Source organism: Podarcis melisellensis (genome assembly GCF_964234715.1).
Source record: "Podarcis melisellensis genome assembly, chromosome: 14".
NCBI classification, from domain to species: Eukaryota; Metazoa; Chordata; class Lepidosauria; order Squamata; family Lacertidae; genus Podarcis; species Podarcis melisellensis.
The window spans coordinates 39,333,190-39,347,602 of NC_138546.1; the positions used below are offsets into that span (position 1 = coordinate 39,333,190).

The window sequence follows — 14,413 nt, forward strand, 5'->3', positions numbered from 1 at the left end:
CACACAGTTCTCCAGCCAAGTACAAAAATGCATATCTACTAGGGTGAAATGTGCATAAGAATGCACATCATGATAATACACACACACACACACACACACACACACATATATATGCATTACAGTAGAGGAATTTGCTTTGTGAAATTTTGTATATTGGGCAAAACTGCATACAGATGTGTATATTAGGAGAAATCTGCAGTAGAATGCCAGTGAATTTTCATGAACTTTTTTTAAAAAAAAATAAATGTAAGAATTTGTTTTCCTTCAAAAAAAATGCAAACTGATTTGGGAATGCATAGAACTGAACTTAAGATTGGAAAGGCGAAAAACTGAGAGAAACCAAAATATACAAGATTCACTGATCCCCAGTATAAGATGAGTCTAGGCACCCTGTGGTTGGTGTGTTTTCATTTTTCATTTAGCAAGACAATAATTTCATGACTACCCCACTTTATCTAGTAGCTGGAGCAGCCCAGCCAGATGGGCAGGGTATAAATAATAAAATTATCATCATCGCCACCATCATTAAGTCACTAGGTGTCAGCTGCCACATCATCAATGTCCTTGTGAGGAAAGAGTACTGGACATATATGCTGGGTTTGTTTGTCTGTTGTTTTGCAACTTTAAAAAATCATTGACAGATATACACATTGAGGAGGGAAAACAGGCCAACCTCTCTCCCTGTCACATACAGTGGTACCTCGGGTTAAGAACTTAATTCTTTCTGGAGGTCTGTTCTTAACCTGAAACTGTTCTTGACCTGAAGCACCACTTTAGCTAATGGGGCCTCCTGCTGCTGCCGCGCCGCCGGAGCCCAATTTCTGTTCTCATCCTGAAGCAAAGTTCTTAACCTGAGGTACTATTTCTGGGTTAGCGGAGTCTGTAACCTGAAGCGTCTGTAACCCGAGGTACCACTGTACACACACAACCTGACAGGACACTTGTCTCATTCTCCACCTTGGATGATAAAGATGTATCTAGCCTTGCTAGCTCTACAAAGACAATCAGTCAGCAGTACCCATTAAAGGAAAAACAGGGAACCTGTGGCCCTCTGAATGTTGCTGTACAACTCTCCTCATCCCTCACAATTGGCCATGCTGGCTGAGCTTGATGGGAATTGGAGTCCAACAACACAGGCTTCCCACCCCTACATTATAGGAACAGGTTTAGGCACTGCTTTTTTTATTTAAAAAAATGTTTAGGGGAACTCTCATTTTCCTATTCCTATTGAAATACTGCCCCCCAATGAGGCCAAACTTAGATTCACAAAATGTTTAGGGGTATGCGTACCCCCTGCATCCCCCCAGGAAAAAAAATGCACTAGGTTTAGGTGTTAACAAAACAGGCTGTGTGCAGTTATAGTGCGTAACAGTGGTTTGGTTTACTTTCCTTATCTATGAATAAGAATTATGACTAAATACCTAACCATAGTTGATCACAAACCAGGATGTGAAACCATGAGTTTGAAAGCAATGGGTTGCATCCAACAAAATTCTACTCAAGAATAGACCCATTAAAATTAATAGACCTTAGTTAGTCTTGTCCATTCTCTGAGTATGACTAATGTGGATACAATCTCGTGGCTTTAATTAACCATGTTTAAGCATTCAGTAAAGCAATGGTTAATGTAGTTTTACTGCCTCTCCATTCACCCCAGGTGGCAAGCAGATATCCCAAGTGGTTTTGGTTAGACTTGACATTTGCTAATATATGTCTAATGGTTTGTCCAGGCCATGAACCGATCTTTGCCAAATGTCATTTTGGGTGGATACGGTACAACATCCACGGCTGGAGGAAAGCCCATGGAAATAATTGGAACACACACTGAAGTTGGAATAGATCAAACTGTTGACATGATCAAGGAAGCTAATTCGATCATCATTACACCTGGTGAGAGTTCGACAATGCTTTGTTAAATTGTTTAGTAGTTATGCACATGGGCTATGAAAATGTTATTATTCAGGTTCTTGTTCTACTGTTATCTGTGCAGTTCCCAAATATCCATATTTATTTTCCCAGTTAACAATTAACTTTTCACTATATGGAATGCAAAGGTAAGCAATCTCTAATTACCTACTTGTTAAGGCAAATGTTGTTAGTCACATCAGTCTCTGCTGACATCTGTGCCTCAGCTGAAATGATTAGAAGACCTTATGAGGTGAGGTTGGTTGGGCCACTTAGTGGTCAAGGCTGAGAACTGAACTTCAGTTGTGTGCTGAGACAAACAAACAATTTGACCTGGAATGAGTCTGTACCTCAGAAAAGTGCATAATGTCACTGACCAGAAATGTCCTTTTCTAAAACAGTGGGAAGGAGACTTGGAGAAATTTCTGAAACTGAAAGCTGATTCAGGATGTAAGAAGGCTTCATTTTCCTTTCTACCCTTTGTTCATTGCATGCAGCACTGTTTCCATTCCACCAGAGTTCATCTTCTGCTAAAACTGCATTACTTGTCTTGCTGTCTGCTCCGGCAAAATGATATAACTTATATAATTTACGTAAGAAATTACGTTGTCATTATATTATTCCACTGTATTCGTTCCACCGCAAACAAAAAATAATGCAATTTGGGGGATATGGATGCAATTGATTATGTATCGTTTGCAGACTAAAAATGACAACATCATATATCGATGTTATTAGCTGGATTGATTTCTGTTCCAGAGAGGGGACAAATAAGCCAACATTGGCAATTTCTGCTCCCGTTTCTGTTTTTTGTCAGAATTCTCTGGCATCCCTAGAGCTAACTGACAGTTCTACCAGATTCTAGATGGAGAAGGTTCAGACAGGGGTGGAGGAAGGGGTGTGTGGTGGGCGCAGGCCAGCCCAGGCGTCACCACTGAGGGGGGTGACAAAATGCTGGGCAGCACTCACCACGGGGCCTGCAGCGCGCCTGAGCCACATGTCTCTCAGTGGCTTGAGCATGCGCAGGCTGCACACTGCCCAACGGTCTGCCTGCTGCCTTCCCCCCAGCTGTAGGGAGACTGGGAGAAGGCAGGCAGATTCTGGAGGCCCTGCCCCATCCCACCACTATGGGTGGCTTGCCCTGCCCCTGGGTGCCCCACACCAGGCGCCCGAGTGGCTTCCTCCACCACTGGGTTCAGAAGCAAACCAGAGTTGAGCTTCTCTTCTTTCTCCAGCTTAGCAAAAAAACAACAACCCAGGAATAGAATAGAATAGAATAGACTTTATTTGCGTAGCCGACAGGCCATAGCATCAAAGGACAAACACCGACAAAAATACATTTCGAATATAGTTACCATAAAATCTTATGACCTATTAAAACCCTAGGTAGAAGCTGGATTATCATTCATCCATGACCCTCTGTCCCATGGGCGATGGCCTTTTCTCTGATAGATTGTTCCAGGTCGGTTAAGTGAATAGACCAGCCAAATTGAAAGATTATAAATATAAATATAACCTCGGAGGGATGGTCAGGACAGGGAGAAAGATAATAATAACCAGATGCAGATGAATTAATAAATGCCCTGCTTTACCAAGTCCTTAGGAGGGTAGTCTCTCAGGAGCTCAAGTTCAGGAGCTTCAAGAGGAGAATGGGTTTTTCTATTTTGTCTTCAAGAAGAAGCCACCTGTCCTCCTGTCTTTCCCATATACCATGGCCCCCTGGGCAAGACAGAGCAGGTGAGGAAAAATCAGGATGGTGCCAAAGTCATCTTGCACTCTTCTGACGCCAGCTTCTTTTCTGTGTGGCAGAGCTTGAAGGGCATAAATGACACCTGGAGTGACTTCATTTTGTGACTTGAACATGCATTCTGTCTGGAATAGACTAATAGCTCTTCTGTGGCACTTCTTCATTATTACAGGGCTAGGAAGTGTAATGACTCCAGGGGGTTTGATGCTATTCTGATTTTTTTGTGCATTTCCAAGCTACATTATTTGACCATGAGACACTGTACCACGTGGTCTTTGAATTCTCCAGAAAAGCGTTCCTCCTCTTATTTTTATAGGAAACCAGAAAAATATGTCCTACTGGATGAGCCTGAGTTCATAGCAAAAAAGAAACAAACCAAAAAGAAGATGCAAGTCACTGATCTCATTGACAGGGAAAATTCCCCTGCTAGGGGCATTGAGTTGTTTGCAGGAGCCTTCAATTAAGCCAGCTGGTGGTCTTGGCAGAACAACTTCAGCCTGGATGCTTGAGCCAGGCCTATCTCTTCTTGGGCTCTGATAGTTCAAACCTCTTGCAGGAACAGAAAATGAACATGTCTAAGTCCATTATTCCCCATTTAAACATACTGCTTTTGAGGGAGATGGGATGAGAGAGAATGAATTTAATACTTCAGAGATGATTTTTCAGTCATGCTTTAAAATAGGGTTACCAGACGTCCTCGTTTCCCGGGGACAGTCCCCGGATTTGCAAATAAGTCCCGGGACAAATTCTGTCCCCAGAATGTCCCCAGATTTCATCTAATGTTCTGGGAAACGCATCAGCCGCAGTCTCTCAGCAGCTCAGAGCAGTTGGCTCTGGCTGCCTTCAGGAGCTGCTCGGAAGTCCCCATATGATGGTAGTGCAGGGGCTTGAAGATGCAGCTTCCGGGCTGCCTCCACCTTCCCTGACCCCAGCAACTAAGCTGTGAAGGGAGGCTTCATGCTGCCTATCAGAGCTTGCGTGCAAGCAGGAGGGGGCAGGCATCTCTCAGTTAGGCGGTGTGAAGCCTCGCTTCCCAGCTGAGGGATTCCTGTCCCCTCCTGCTTGCACGCAAGTAGGAATGGGATTGGGGCTGCTCTGATGGGAAGGGAGGCATCGTGCTGTCTGAGCCTCGCTGCTGTCGCTGCCGCTGTTGGCCCTCCTCCGCCTTCTATGCCTGACCCACTGCACACCGCTTCCCCACTGTTATCTACAGTATCCCCCTGCTGGCCCAGGATGAGAACTTCAGTACATAACACCAGTACATAACACCCACCACCACCAAAGAACCAACAACTCAGGGGCTGCCCAGGCTCATGGAGAAAGAGATAGAAGCCTCAGAGGAAGGGGAAATGTGGCGGTTGAGGTCAAGGCGGTGGCTGCCCCTCTGCCACTGCCATCGCTGCAACATCAACGTCCTGAACGTTTATTTGTTTATTTATTTATTTATTTAATCGACCAATCAATCAATCAATCCCCGGATTCATTGAAAAAAATCTGGTAGCGCTAGCCTTACTTTAAAATATATATTTTACATGCTTGGAGTGCTCAGACATTTCCTCCTGGTCATAATACCAAAATTACTCTCCCTCAAGAGATGGGAGAACTCTGCGCAATGAAAGTTTGTAGGGGAAAACTTCATCTGGAACTAAAGACTGCATTCACAATTCAACACTGCAGAGTGTTTGGAGGGTTGGGAATCCTCTGGTTGTTTCCTCGTAGGGTTTTAGCAGTGGGTTGTATTGGTTTTCTTTATGCTACCCCCACCTCCATTTGCTCCTAAATGTCTGTCTTAATTTTCATACCGTTGGGTTGATGTTCTATGGTTGTTATATACTCTGGTAAGACTTTTTGCTTATTGGTGGGCCACTGTGGACCCTTGCTATATATTTGCAGCCAGATAAAAGGGCCCCAGAATCTTTGTTTAAATCTAGGGCTGGTGATGGTGGTCAGAGTAGCTGGGGACGTGGAACCTCGTAGCACTGTTGCTGTCGCTGCTGGCTCTCACAGCTGTCTTCTCTGACCATGCAAACAGTGCCCAGAATGACTAGAGATGGAGCAGCATTTTCCCATTTCCCCCCAAAAGGGGGACCCAGACTTGGCCCCATGACAGTGGGGGTGGGCCCAGCTTTTGCCCAAGGATGGCATGTTCTGGTGCTTAGCCTGCCAGGTGACGAGGGAACACACTGAAACTACGGTATATTGCCTAGAGTATTCTAAACCTAAAGCTTTCCACTATTTATTGGGACAGTGCACAGTTCAATTTACTGCCCCTGAATATGACACAGACTGTGCAAGACTACTCTGTTTGACAGCTACTCTGCCAGCTACTCTGTTTGACAGAATAGCATAAACCAACCAGAAAAGGGGGGGGGGACCACTTTTCTGTCCTTGAGTTTTTAAATCTAAAGTTGCACCACAGGAAAAGACAACAAATGAAGAGGCGCTGTTGGAGAGATGAGTGTTAAAGGGATAAATGTGAACATGCACTTTGATATGGGCTGCATACACAAACCACAGAGCCTAGGGCTTGCCAATCAGAATGTCAGCGGTTCGAATCCCTGCGACGGGGTGAGCTCCTGTTGCTCGGTCCCTTCTCCTGCCAACCTAGCAGTTCGAAAGCATGTCAAAGTGCAAGTAGATAAATAGGTACCGCTCCGAAGGGAAGGTAAACGGCATTTCCGTGCGCTGCCCTGGTTCGCCACATGACCCGGAAGCTGTACACCGGCTCCCTCAGCCAATAAAGCGAGATGAGCACTGCAACCCCAGGGTCAGTCACAACTGGACCTAATGGTCAGGGGTCCCTTTACCTTTACCTTTATTTCCCCCAGAGAATCCTGGGAACTGTAGTTTATTGAGGGTGCTGGGAACTACAGCTCTGTCGGAGGCTAAACTACAGTTCCCCAGATTCTTTGTGGGGAAGCCATGTGCTTTGAATGCCAGGGTGTATGCAGCCTTAGATTTGATTGGAATTAAGACCTGGGATATATTAAGCTCTGATTTCTTTTCTCTCGTCATTATAGGTTGGGGCCTTTGTGCAGCCAAAGCTCAGTATCCTATTGCCGACATGGTAAAGATGCTTAATGAACAAGGGAAGAAAGTCAGGCAAGTGTGATCAATATGCTGGTATAAACAGGATATATTACTAATAAGAAAATTAATCCCCAGAGATCTGGTGTGATCTGCAACCATTAACTCTACAGTAACAGCTTTGATGGCACTCTTATGGAGTGAGATAATCCTTTAAAAAGATGACCTTGCTATCTGGAGGCATATCATAAGACCTGTTTGTATCTACCCTTCATCCATGAGAAATGGTTGGCCACTTCTTTTCCTTCTGTCTTCATTCCCCTCCTTTCATCTCTCTCCTCAATTACTGGGTCCTGCTAATGAGAAACATCATAAAACTTGAATTCATAGCTAACAGCAGTGGTTGTTTTTTTGTGGTAGGGAATGAGTTGGTTGTAGAGTGGTACCTCAGTTTAAGAACAGTCCTGTTTATGAACGATTCTGTTTACGAACTCCGCAAAACTGGAAGTAGTGTTCCGCTTTGCGAACTTTACTTCGGTCTAAAACGGAAACCGAGTGGTGGAAGGGCACCTGCGGTAGGAGGCCTCATTAGGGAAAGCGTGCCTCGGTTTAAGAACGGATTCGGTTTAAGAACAGACTTCAGGAACGGATTAAGTTCATAAACCAAAGTACCACTGTACTCATGTTGTGGGTGCCAGCACAAAAAAAGAAAAGAACAAACTGCTTTGCTGGTTCAAAAGGTTATAAAGAGTCAGTCCAGTGTATTGGAGAGCTATTTTATGATGAGCCACATCTACTGAAAGCCCTGTCTTCTTTTGCACTGGGCCCCTCTGGTCATGCAGCCATGAATGGCATGGAGCATCTACACATTAAAAATCGTGGCAACTTTTGCCCATTTTCTCCTCACCCTATTGTGCTCTGCCACCACAACAAATAGCAATATGCTCCTTGTTTATTATTTATTTATTTATTAATCACCTTTATAGACTGCCTTTCTGCCAAGGCATTTTATGCTTCCTAGGCTGCTGGAAGTCTACATTTTCCTCCATCTCAGAACACTGCCGTTCCTCCCTTAGGAATACAGGAAGCTGCCTTTAACAGAGTCAGACCAAGTTTCATGATTGTTATCACATCTAGTTTGGCTGTTTGAGTTCTGGACATGGATGAGGGACATGTGGATATGGAACTCTGCTTAGGTATGAATCTGGGTTTCTCCAGCCACACTGGATGGCTCCCAACAGAATATTAAAAACACGATAAAACATCAAACGTTAAAAACTTCCCTAACCAGGGTTGCCTTCAGATGTCTTCTAATACAGTGTTTCCCAACCTTGAATCTCCAGCTGTTTTCGGACTACAGTTTCCATCACCCCTAATCACTGGTCCTGCTAGCTAGGGATTATGGGAGTTGTAGTTCAAAAACAGCTGGAGCCCCAAGGTTGGGAAACACTGTTCTAATAGTCAGATAGTTGTTTATTTCCTTGACATCTGATGGGGAGGGCATTCCACAGGGCGGGCACCACTACTGAGAAGGCCCTCTGCCTGGTTCCCTGTAACCTCACTTCTTGCAGTGAGGGAACCGCCTAAGGCCCTTGGAGCTGGACCTCAGTATCCGGGCTGAACGATGGGGGTGGAGATGCTCCTTCAGGTATACTGGGCCGAGGCCGTTGAGGGCTTTAAAGGTCAGCACCAACACTTTGAATTGTGCCCGGAAACATACTGGGAGCCAATGTAGGTCTTTCAGGACTGATGTGATATGGTCTTGGCGGCCACTCCGTCACCAGCCTAGCTGCTGCATTCTGGATGAGTTGCAGTTTCTGGGTCACCTTCAAAGGTAGCCCCATGTAGAAAGCATTGTAGTAGTCCAAGCAGGAGATAATTAGAGCATGCACCACTCTGGCGAGACAGTTTGCGGGCAGGTAGGGTCTCAGCCTGCGTACCAGGTGGAGCTGGTAGACAGCTGCCCTGGACACAGAATTGACCTGTGCCTCTATGGACATCTGTGAGTCCAAAATGACTCCCAGGCTGCGCACCTGGTCCTTCGGAGCACAGTTGCCCCATTCAGAACCGGGGACCAATTACACTCTCTTGCCCTAGCATACCTCACAGATATTAGCAGAGTAACTGAAATAGATCAGACCAGAGTCCAAAGAGAAAAGAAACTTATCTTAATTTGCTCAGCGTGAGCTGAATAAAAGCAGCACATAATATGAGGATAAATAAAAAAGAACTTTTTTCTTTCATAGGGTACATAGGGTAAAAACTGATTAAGAAGTACTTTTCCCTCCTACACTTGCAATTGTGAAAACTCAGCTGACACTTTCATACTGACACTTAACTCCCAACTAACTACAGCCTCCAGCCAATTGGAGTTTGCTTTCATTCCGACCAATAACAGACCTAACCCCTTAAGACTCTCGCTGAATAGTCCCTGCTATTGCACTTCTCACAATAGGTTCTGACCATCTGTTTCAAGCTGAGAACGGTGTTCACCCATTGAAATTGCCTTTCACGAATGCAGGCTCCCTTTGCTACCCATGACTCTCTTTCCTTAGTGGTTCAATCAGGAGGTAGGCAAGCCTGGAGCTGGCCTGCCGCCGCCTGCGTAGCATTGCTAACATTTATCAGTTTCTTTTTATTAGTTCAGCATGTCTTGGACGCAATGTGGCCATTCCTTTTCTCTCTTTGTTTCCAGGTTTGGCATCCATCCGGTGGCAGGCCGTATGCCAGGGCAGCTGAACGTTCTGTTGGCAGAAGCCGGTGTCCCTTATGACGTTGTGCTGGAAATGGATGAGATAAATGAAGATTTCCCAGGTAAAGAATGAGGGTGGAGAGAGAGAGAAATAAATAACAGCTTATCTTTTATTTAAACCATGCTGAGAAAGTTAGTTGTATTGTGTGCTTTTGCAATTAGGCCAAAGAATAATCATGCTGTCTCAAGTGCTATTTGCCCTTGTCTCCTATCCTCCTCTGACTTCTCCCATAGAAGCTCTCCAGGTATCAACTTTAGCTGAGCCCCATAGCAATCTTTTTTAAAAATAATAATAATAATAATAATATTTATTATTTTCCATACATAAACATAACAGAAGAAAAAGCCAACAATAATAAAGAAAAAAGAATGAAATGAAAAAAGAAAAAAGAACATAAAATACATCAAATCATCACATAAACTGAAACTTAATTACTCAAAATCCATCTTCATAAACATATCACTTGACTTCCTCAAATCTCTTCCATCTGAGTTTCTTAGTAATTATATATAGCAGTTTCCAATATCATTCTTTCATGAAACAATATCACAGTCATAATCATATTTCCTAACTTTTCTTATCGTACATTTTCTTATTTATTTATTTAATCCCAATTTAATCCTAGGCCTAATTGATTCTTTCAAGTGATTACATATCTTTAATATTACAATATTTATTCAAATAGTCTTTAAATTTCTTCCAGTCTTCTTGGTATTCCTCTTCTTTCTGGTCGTGGATTCTCCCGGTGAGATCAGCCAGCTCCATAAACTCCATCATCTTCATCTGCCATTCTTCTACCGTTGGTAGTTCTTGTGTTTTCCATTTTTTGGCTAGTAAAATCCGTGCAGCAGTTGTGGCATACAAAAATACTTTAACATCTTTTTTGGGCAGTTCAGAACCTGTTATTCCAAGGAGAAAGGCCTCTGGTTTCTTCATAAAAGTATATTTCATCATTTTTAAAAATTCATTATAATTTCCCCCCCAGAAGTCTTTAACCTTGGAGCAAGTCCACCACATATGATAGAAAGTACCTTCTTTTTCTTTACATTTCCAACATAAATTATCACAATTGTGGTAAATCTTCACCAATTTAACAGGGGTTAAGTACCATCTATACATCATTTTCATAACATGAGCCTCATAGCAATCTGCACCAGCTACACACCTGAAGCCTACACTCTAGGTGTACTACTATTTGTTCAAACCTCTCTCAGTGGCTTTGGGCCATCATATTGCGAGCATCAGATTTTCAGAGGGCTATTCTGGAAAGCGGTTCTGCTTGTGTAGCATACTTTCTCAGCTGACTTCAGAGGTGGTCTGCTTCCCCAGACTTTCTCTTCTAGAATGAGCTGAGAGATGCAAGAGCCTTTTGATGTTTCATTGGGGAGGTCAAGTTTTATAGCGTGATGCTGCTGGACAAGAATTAAATGATCGAGCTAACAATGCATCTATGAATCAGCAGCTTACAGCTGTCAAGCTGGTGCTCCAGCAAGTCTCCTGCGTAAAATCTCTTTAAGCAATGAAAGAAGCAGAATGCTTGTGGGAATCAGAAGGCAGCCAAAAAGAGAAAGGAAAAGGAATTTCAAAAAGGAGCTCGGAAGTAATCTCAAGTCTCCATCTTAAAAATCTGTGCTTTGAAATGAAAGTGTCCCCCCACCAAAATCCAGATGCTCATAAATTATAATTTAAATTATATAAATTAATCTTACCCTTCCTATTTCATTAAAAGGCTGCTACTTTTGTATTGCAAAACTGATCTAGGTAAACCATCTGGGCCACTGGCATCATATGAAAAGTAACCTTTCGAATCAAGCTGTAAATATTGAATCTCACACTTCTTAACACCGTTCTTGAGTTCAGCTACTTGAGAAGATTGCCCATTGCTTCTTTGGAAGAGGGCATGGCATTAAGTCATGAGTATTCTTTTGTAATAATTTTCAGCTGTCAATCAGAGTTCATTGTTGGTCCATCAGTGAAGGGACTTAACCCTGTGAAATTGGCTAGGCCAGTGCAGTAGAGACTACTATCCCTCCTGCATCATAAAGGTAAAGGTAAAGGGACCCCTGGATGGTGTAATGTATGACCCAGGCACTCAGCACTAGGGACAAATTGTGTCAATTTCTTCCTCTTTGTCTGAGGAAGAGAAATAACAAACATAAGACTCATGTGCGATTGAGCATCAGCATGGAGTGCCTAAGGTTTCTGTTACAGCTGATGACACACAGCTCTACTTCTCATTTACATATGCAAGTGTTCTAGATTCAGGTAGGTAGCCGTGTTGGTCTGACGCAGTTGAAATAAATTTTAAAAAATTAAAAATGGTCCAGTGGCACCTTAGGGACCAACTAAGTTTGTTCTGGGTATAAGAAGTGTGCATGCACTTAGAGACATAAGAAGTGTCTCTAAGGTGCCACTGGACCATTTTTAATTTTTTAATTTATTTCATCTGCAGGTGTGGCAGTAGAAGTGCTGGACCATTGTCTTGCCTCGGTAATGGACTGGATAAGAGGCAATAAACTGAAGCTCAAGCCAGATAAAACTGAGGCAGTGTTAGTGGGTGGTACCCGGGACTGGAGGCATGAAAGATTTCCTGCTTTTGATGAGGTTACACTCCCGGTGAAGGAGTGGATATGCAGATTGGAGGTGCTTCTGTTGTTATTGCTTGAGTCTCAGGTGGCCTCATAGTGCACATTTAGATGTGGTGGCATGTGCCCTAGTTGGCTTGAGGGAGTTTTCCTTCAGATGTTTGGTTGAATGTCTCCCTCCCTATGTACAAGTCCTGAACTAAGAAAGACAAAACCTTATCAGGTTTTCTTTTCTCTCTGGCCTCCGGATTTATATGTTTATGAGATTTATATGCTTAGATGTTTATCTGTCTCCGCATCCCAAGGGAATTAAGCAGTTGTCTGCCAGCGAGTTTGAAAGTCCTGACAAAAGACAGTAGCTTTTCAAGTTTCTGAAGTGCTGATGAGTTTTCTTCTGTCTCTCAGACACAGATCTGACTTTGGTAATCGGTGCCAACGACACTGTGAACTCTGCAGCACAAGAAGATCCAAATTCAATTATAGCTGGTATGCCTGTATTGGAGGTCTGGAAATCTAAGCAGGTAAGTAATGGCAAGGGATTGGCTCTTTTGTGATAGCCTCCAACAGAATTTCCTTTGCATCTCAACCCATGAGAATCGGGCCAGGGGTGGGGCACAGGTTCCTCATTCTTGATGGATCCTTGGCCTGTTCTGACAGGGCTAGTCTTACGTCGTGAAGAACATGCTTTTAACAAAGGAAGAGGATCCATAAGACTGTATTATGGCATGTGTACCTAATTGGCTCTTCTGTCTACTTCGCTTAGTTACAGGTACTTACGCCCAGTTAAAAATGGAAACGTTTCCACTAAAGTTTAGGGTTGCCATATTTAAAAGAGTAAAAACCAGGACACCCTGAAAGTTGTTGAACTTTTTTAAGGAAAACCCCCAAAACACAATTTTTCAATTGACTTGGTTGCCTTTGGAATTGTATAGACGTTTGGCAGCTCTACCAGTTATCTTCCTTAACATTTCCATGTCTAAAGCTTTAAGGCACTTCAATTCACAGCTGTATGTGGTAATATCTTTAAGTGCTTGAATACTCACTTTTATGGAGTTAAGCCACATAGAATTGATGGTTTCAACCATATAATAATTAAACTATCCATAGACTTTTAAATTGGGGCGGTGGTATTGTTTTTGTTTGTTATTAAGGTATGTATTTTTGTGTTTTTGTATTGTGAACAATCCTGCGATCTTTGGATGAAGAGCAGTATAGAAATTTAAGAAATAATGATAATAATATGGTTTCAGAGCAGGTAGACTGATTGCTTGAGTATCTCTCTATTCATGCCGCCATTTTGTTTCTCCAACAGGTCATTGTCATGAAGCGCACCCTGGGAGTTGGGTATGCTGCAGTTGACAACCCCATTTTTTACAAGCCCAATACCTCAATGCTGCTTGGTGATGCCAAGAAAACCTGCGATGCTTTACAAGCCAAAATTAGGGAATCTATTTCTACCCATTAGTATTCCGGGTTTTGTGTAAAAACATAGGGCACCAGCCACCCAACAATAAACCTTGTTTAGTACCATTAATTTCATTGGTTGAATTTATTTATTATAACTTATTTAATACATTATTTGTACCTGGTTCTTCAGCCACAGAAGGGCTCCTGGAGCAGCTTATAAATATCAGGAATAAGACAGCACAGAAAGTTGAAATCAAGGGAACTAAAAAGAGGACAACTTTGACCGGACTGTGTCTATAATTTGGTATTGTTTAGGAAATAGGTTTGGTGGTAGGTGCAGTCTTTTTTTATATATATACAGCTGTGTCTGACAGACAGCTAGAAGAACCTGAGGTATTGGATCATGTTAGTCATTTGTGGCTTCTGTAAAGGTAAAGGACCCCTGGCTGGTTATGTCCAGTCAAAGGTACTATGAGGTTGTGGCACTCATCTTGTTTTTAGGTCGAGGGAGTGGGCATTTGTCCACAGACAGCTTTCCAGGTCATGTGGTCAGCAGGACTAAACTGCTTTTGGTGCAACGGAACACTGTGACAAGTGCCAGAGTGCATGCGACGGGGTGAGCTCCTGTTGCTCTGCCCCAGCTCCTGCCAACCTAGTAGTTCAAAAGGATGCCAGTGCAAGTAGATAAATAGAGAGCCAGTGTGGTGTAGTGGTTAAGAGCGACAGACTCGTAATCTGGGGAACCGGGTTCGCGTCTCCGCTCCTCCACATGCAGCTGCTGGGTGACCTTGGGCCAGTCACACTTCTTTGAAGTCTCTCAGCCCCACTCACCTCACAGAGTGTTTGTTGTGGGGGAGGAAGGGAAAGGAGAATGTTAGCCGCTTTGAGACTCCTTAGGGTAGTGATAAAGTGGGATACCAAATCCAAACTCTTCTTCTTCTTCAAGTAGATAAATAGGTACTGCTGCGATGGGAAGGCAAACGGTGTCT

The 14,413-nt window shown here is 43.3% G+C and overlaps 1 protein-coding gene across 1 annotated transcript in view; it reads left to right on the forward strand.

Moving 5' to 3' along the window:
- LOC309356764 (NAD(P) transhydrogenase, mitochondrial-like) overlaps nt 1-13,549 on the forward strand; it is a 71,907-nt gene extending 58,358 nt beyond the window's left edge. The window contains exons 18-22 of the mRNA XM_081888472.1: nt 1,731-1,890; nt 6,673-6,754; nt 9,375-9,493; nt 12,423-12,538; nt 13,330-13,549. Coding sequence (XP_081744598.1) covers nt 1,731-1,890; nt 6,673-6,754; nt 9,375-9,493; nt 12,423-12,538; nt 13,330-13,482 — 630 coding nt within the window. The 3' untranslated portion in view covers nt 13,483-13,549. The remainder of the gene's footprint in view (nt 1-1,730; nt 1,891-6,672; nt 6,755-9,374; nt 9,494-12,422; nt 12,539-13,329) is intronic.
- The last annotated feature ends 864 nt before the right edge of the window (nt 13,550-14,413 follow it).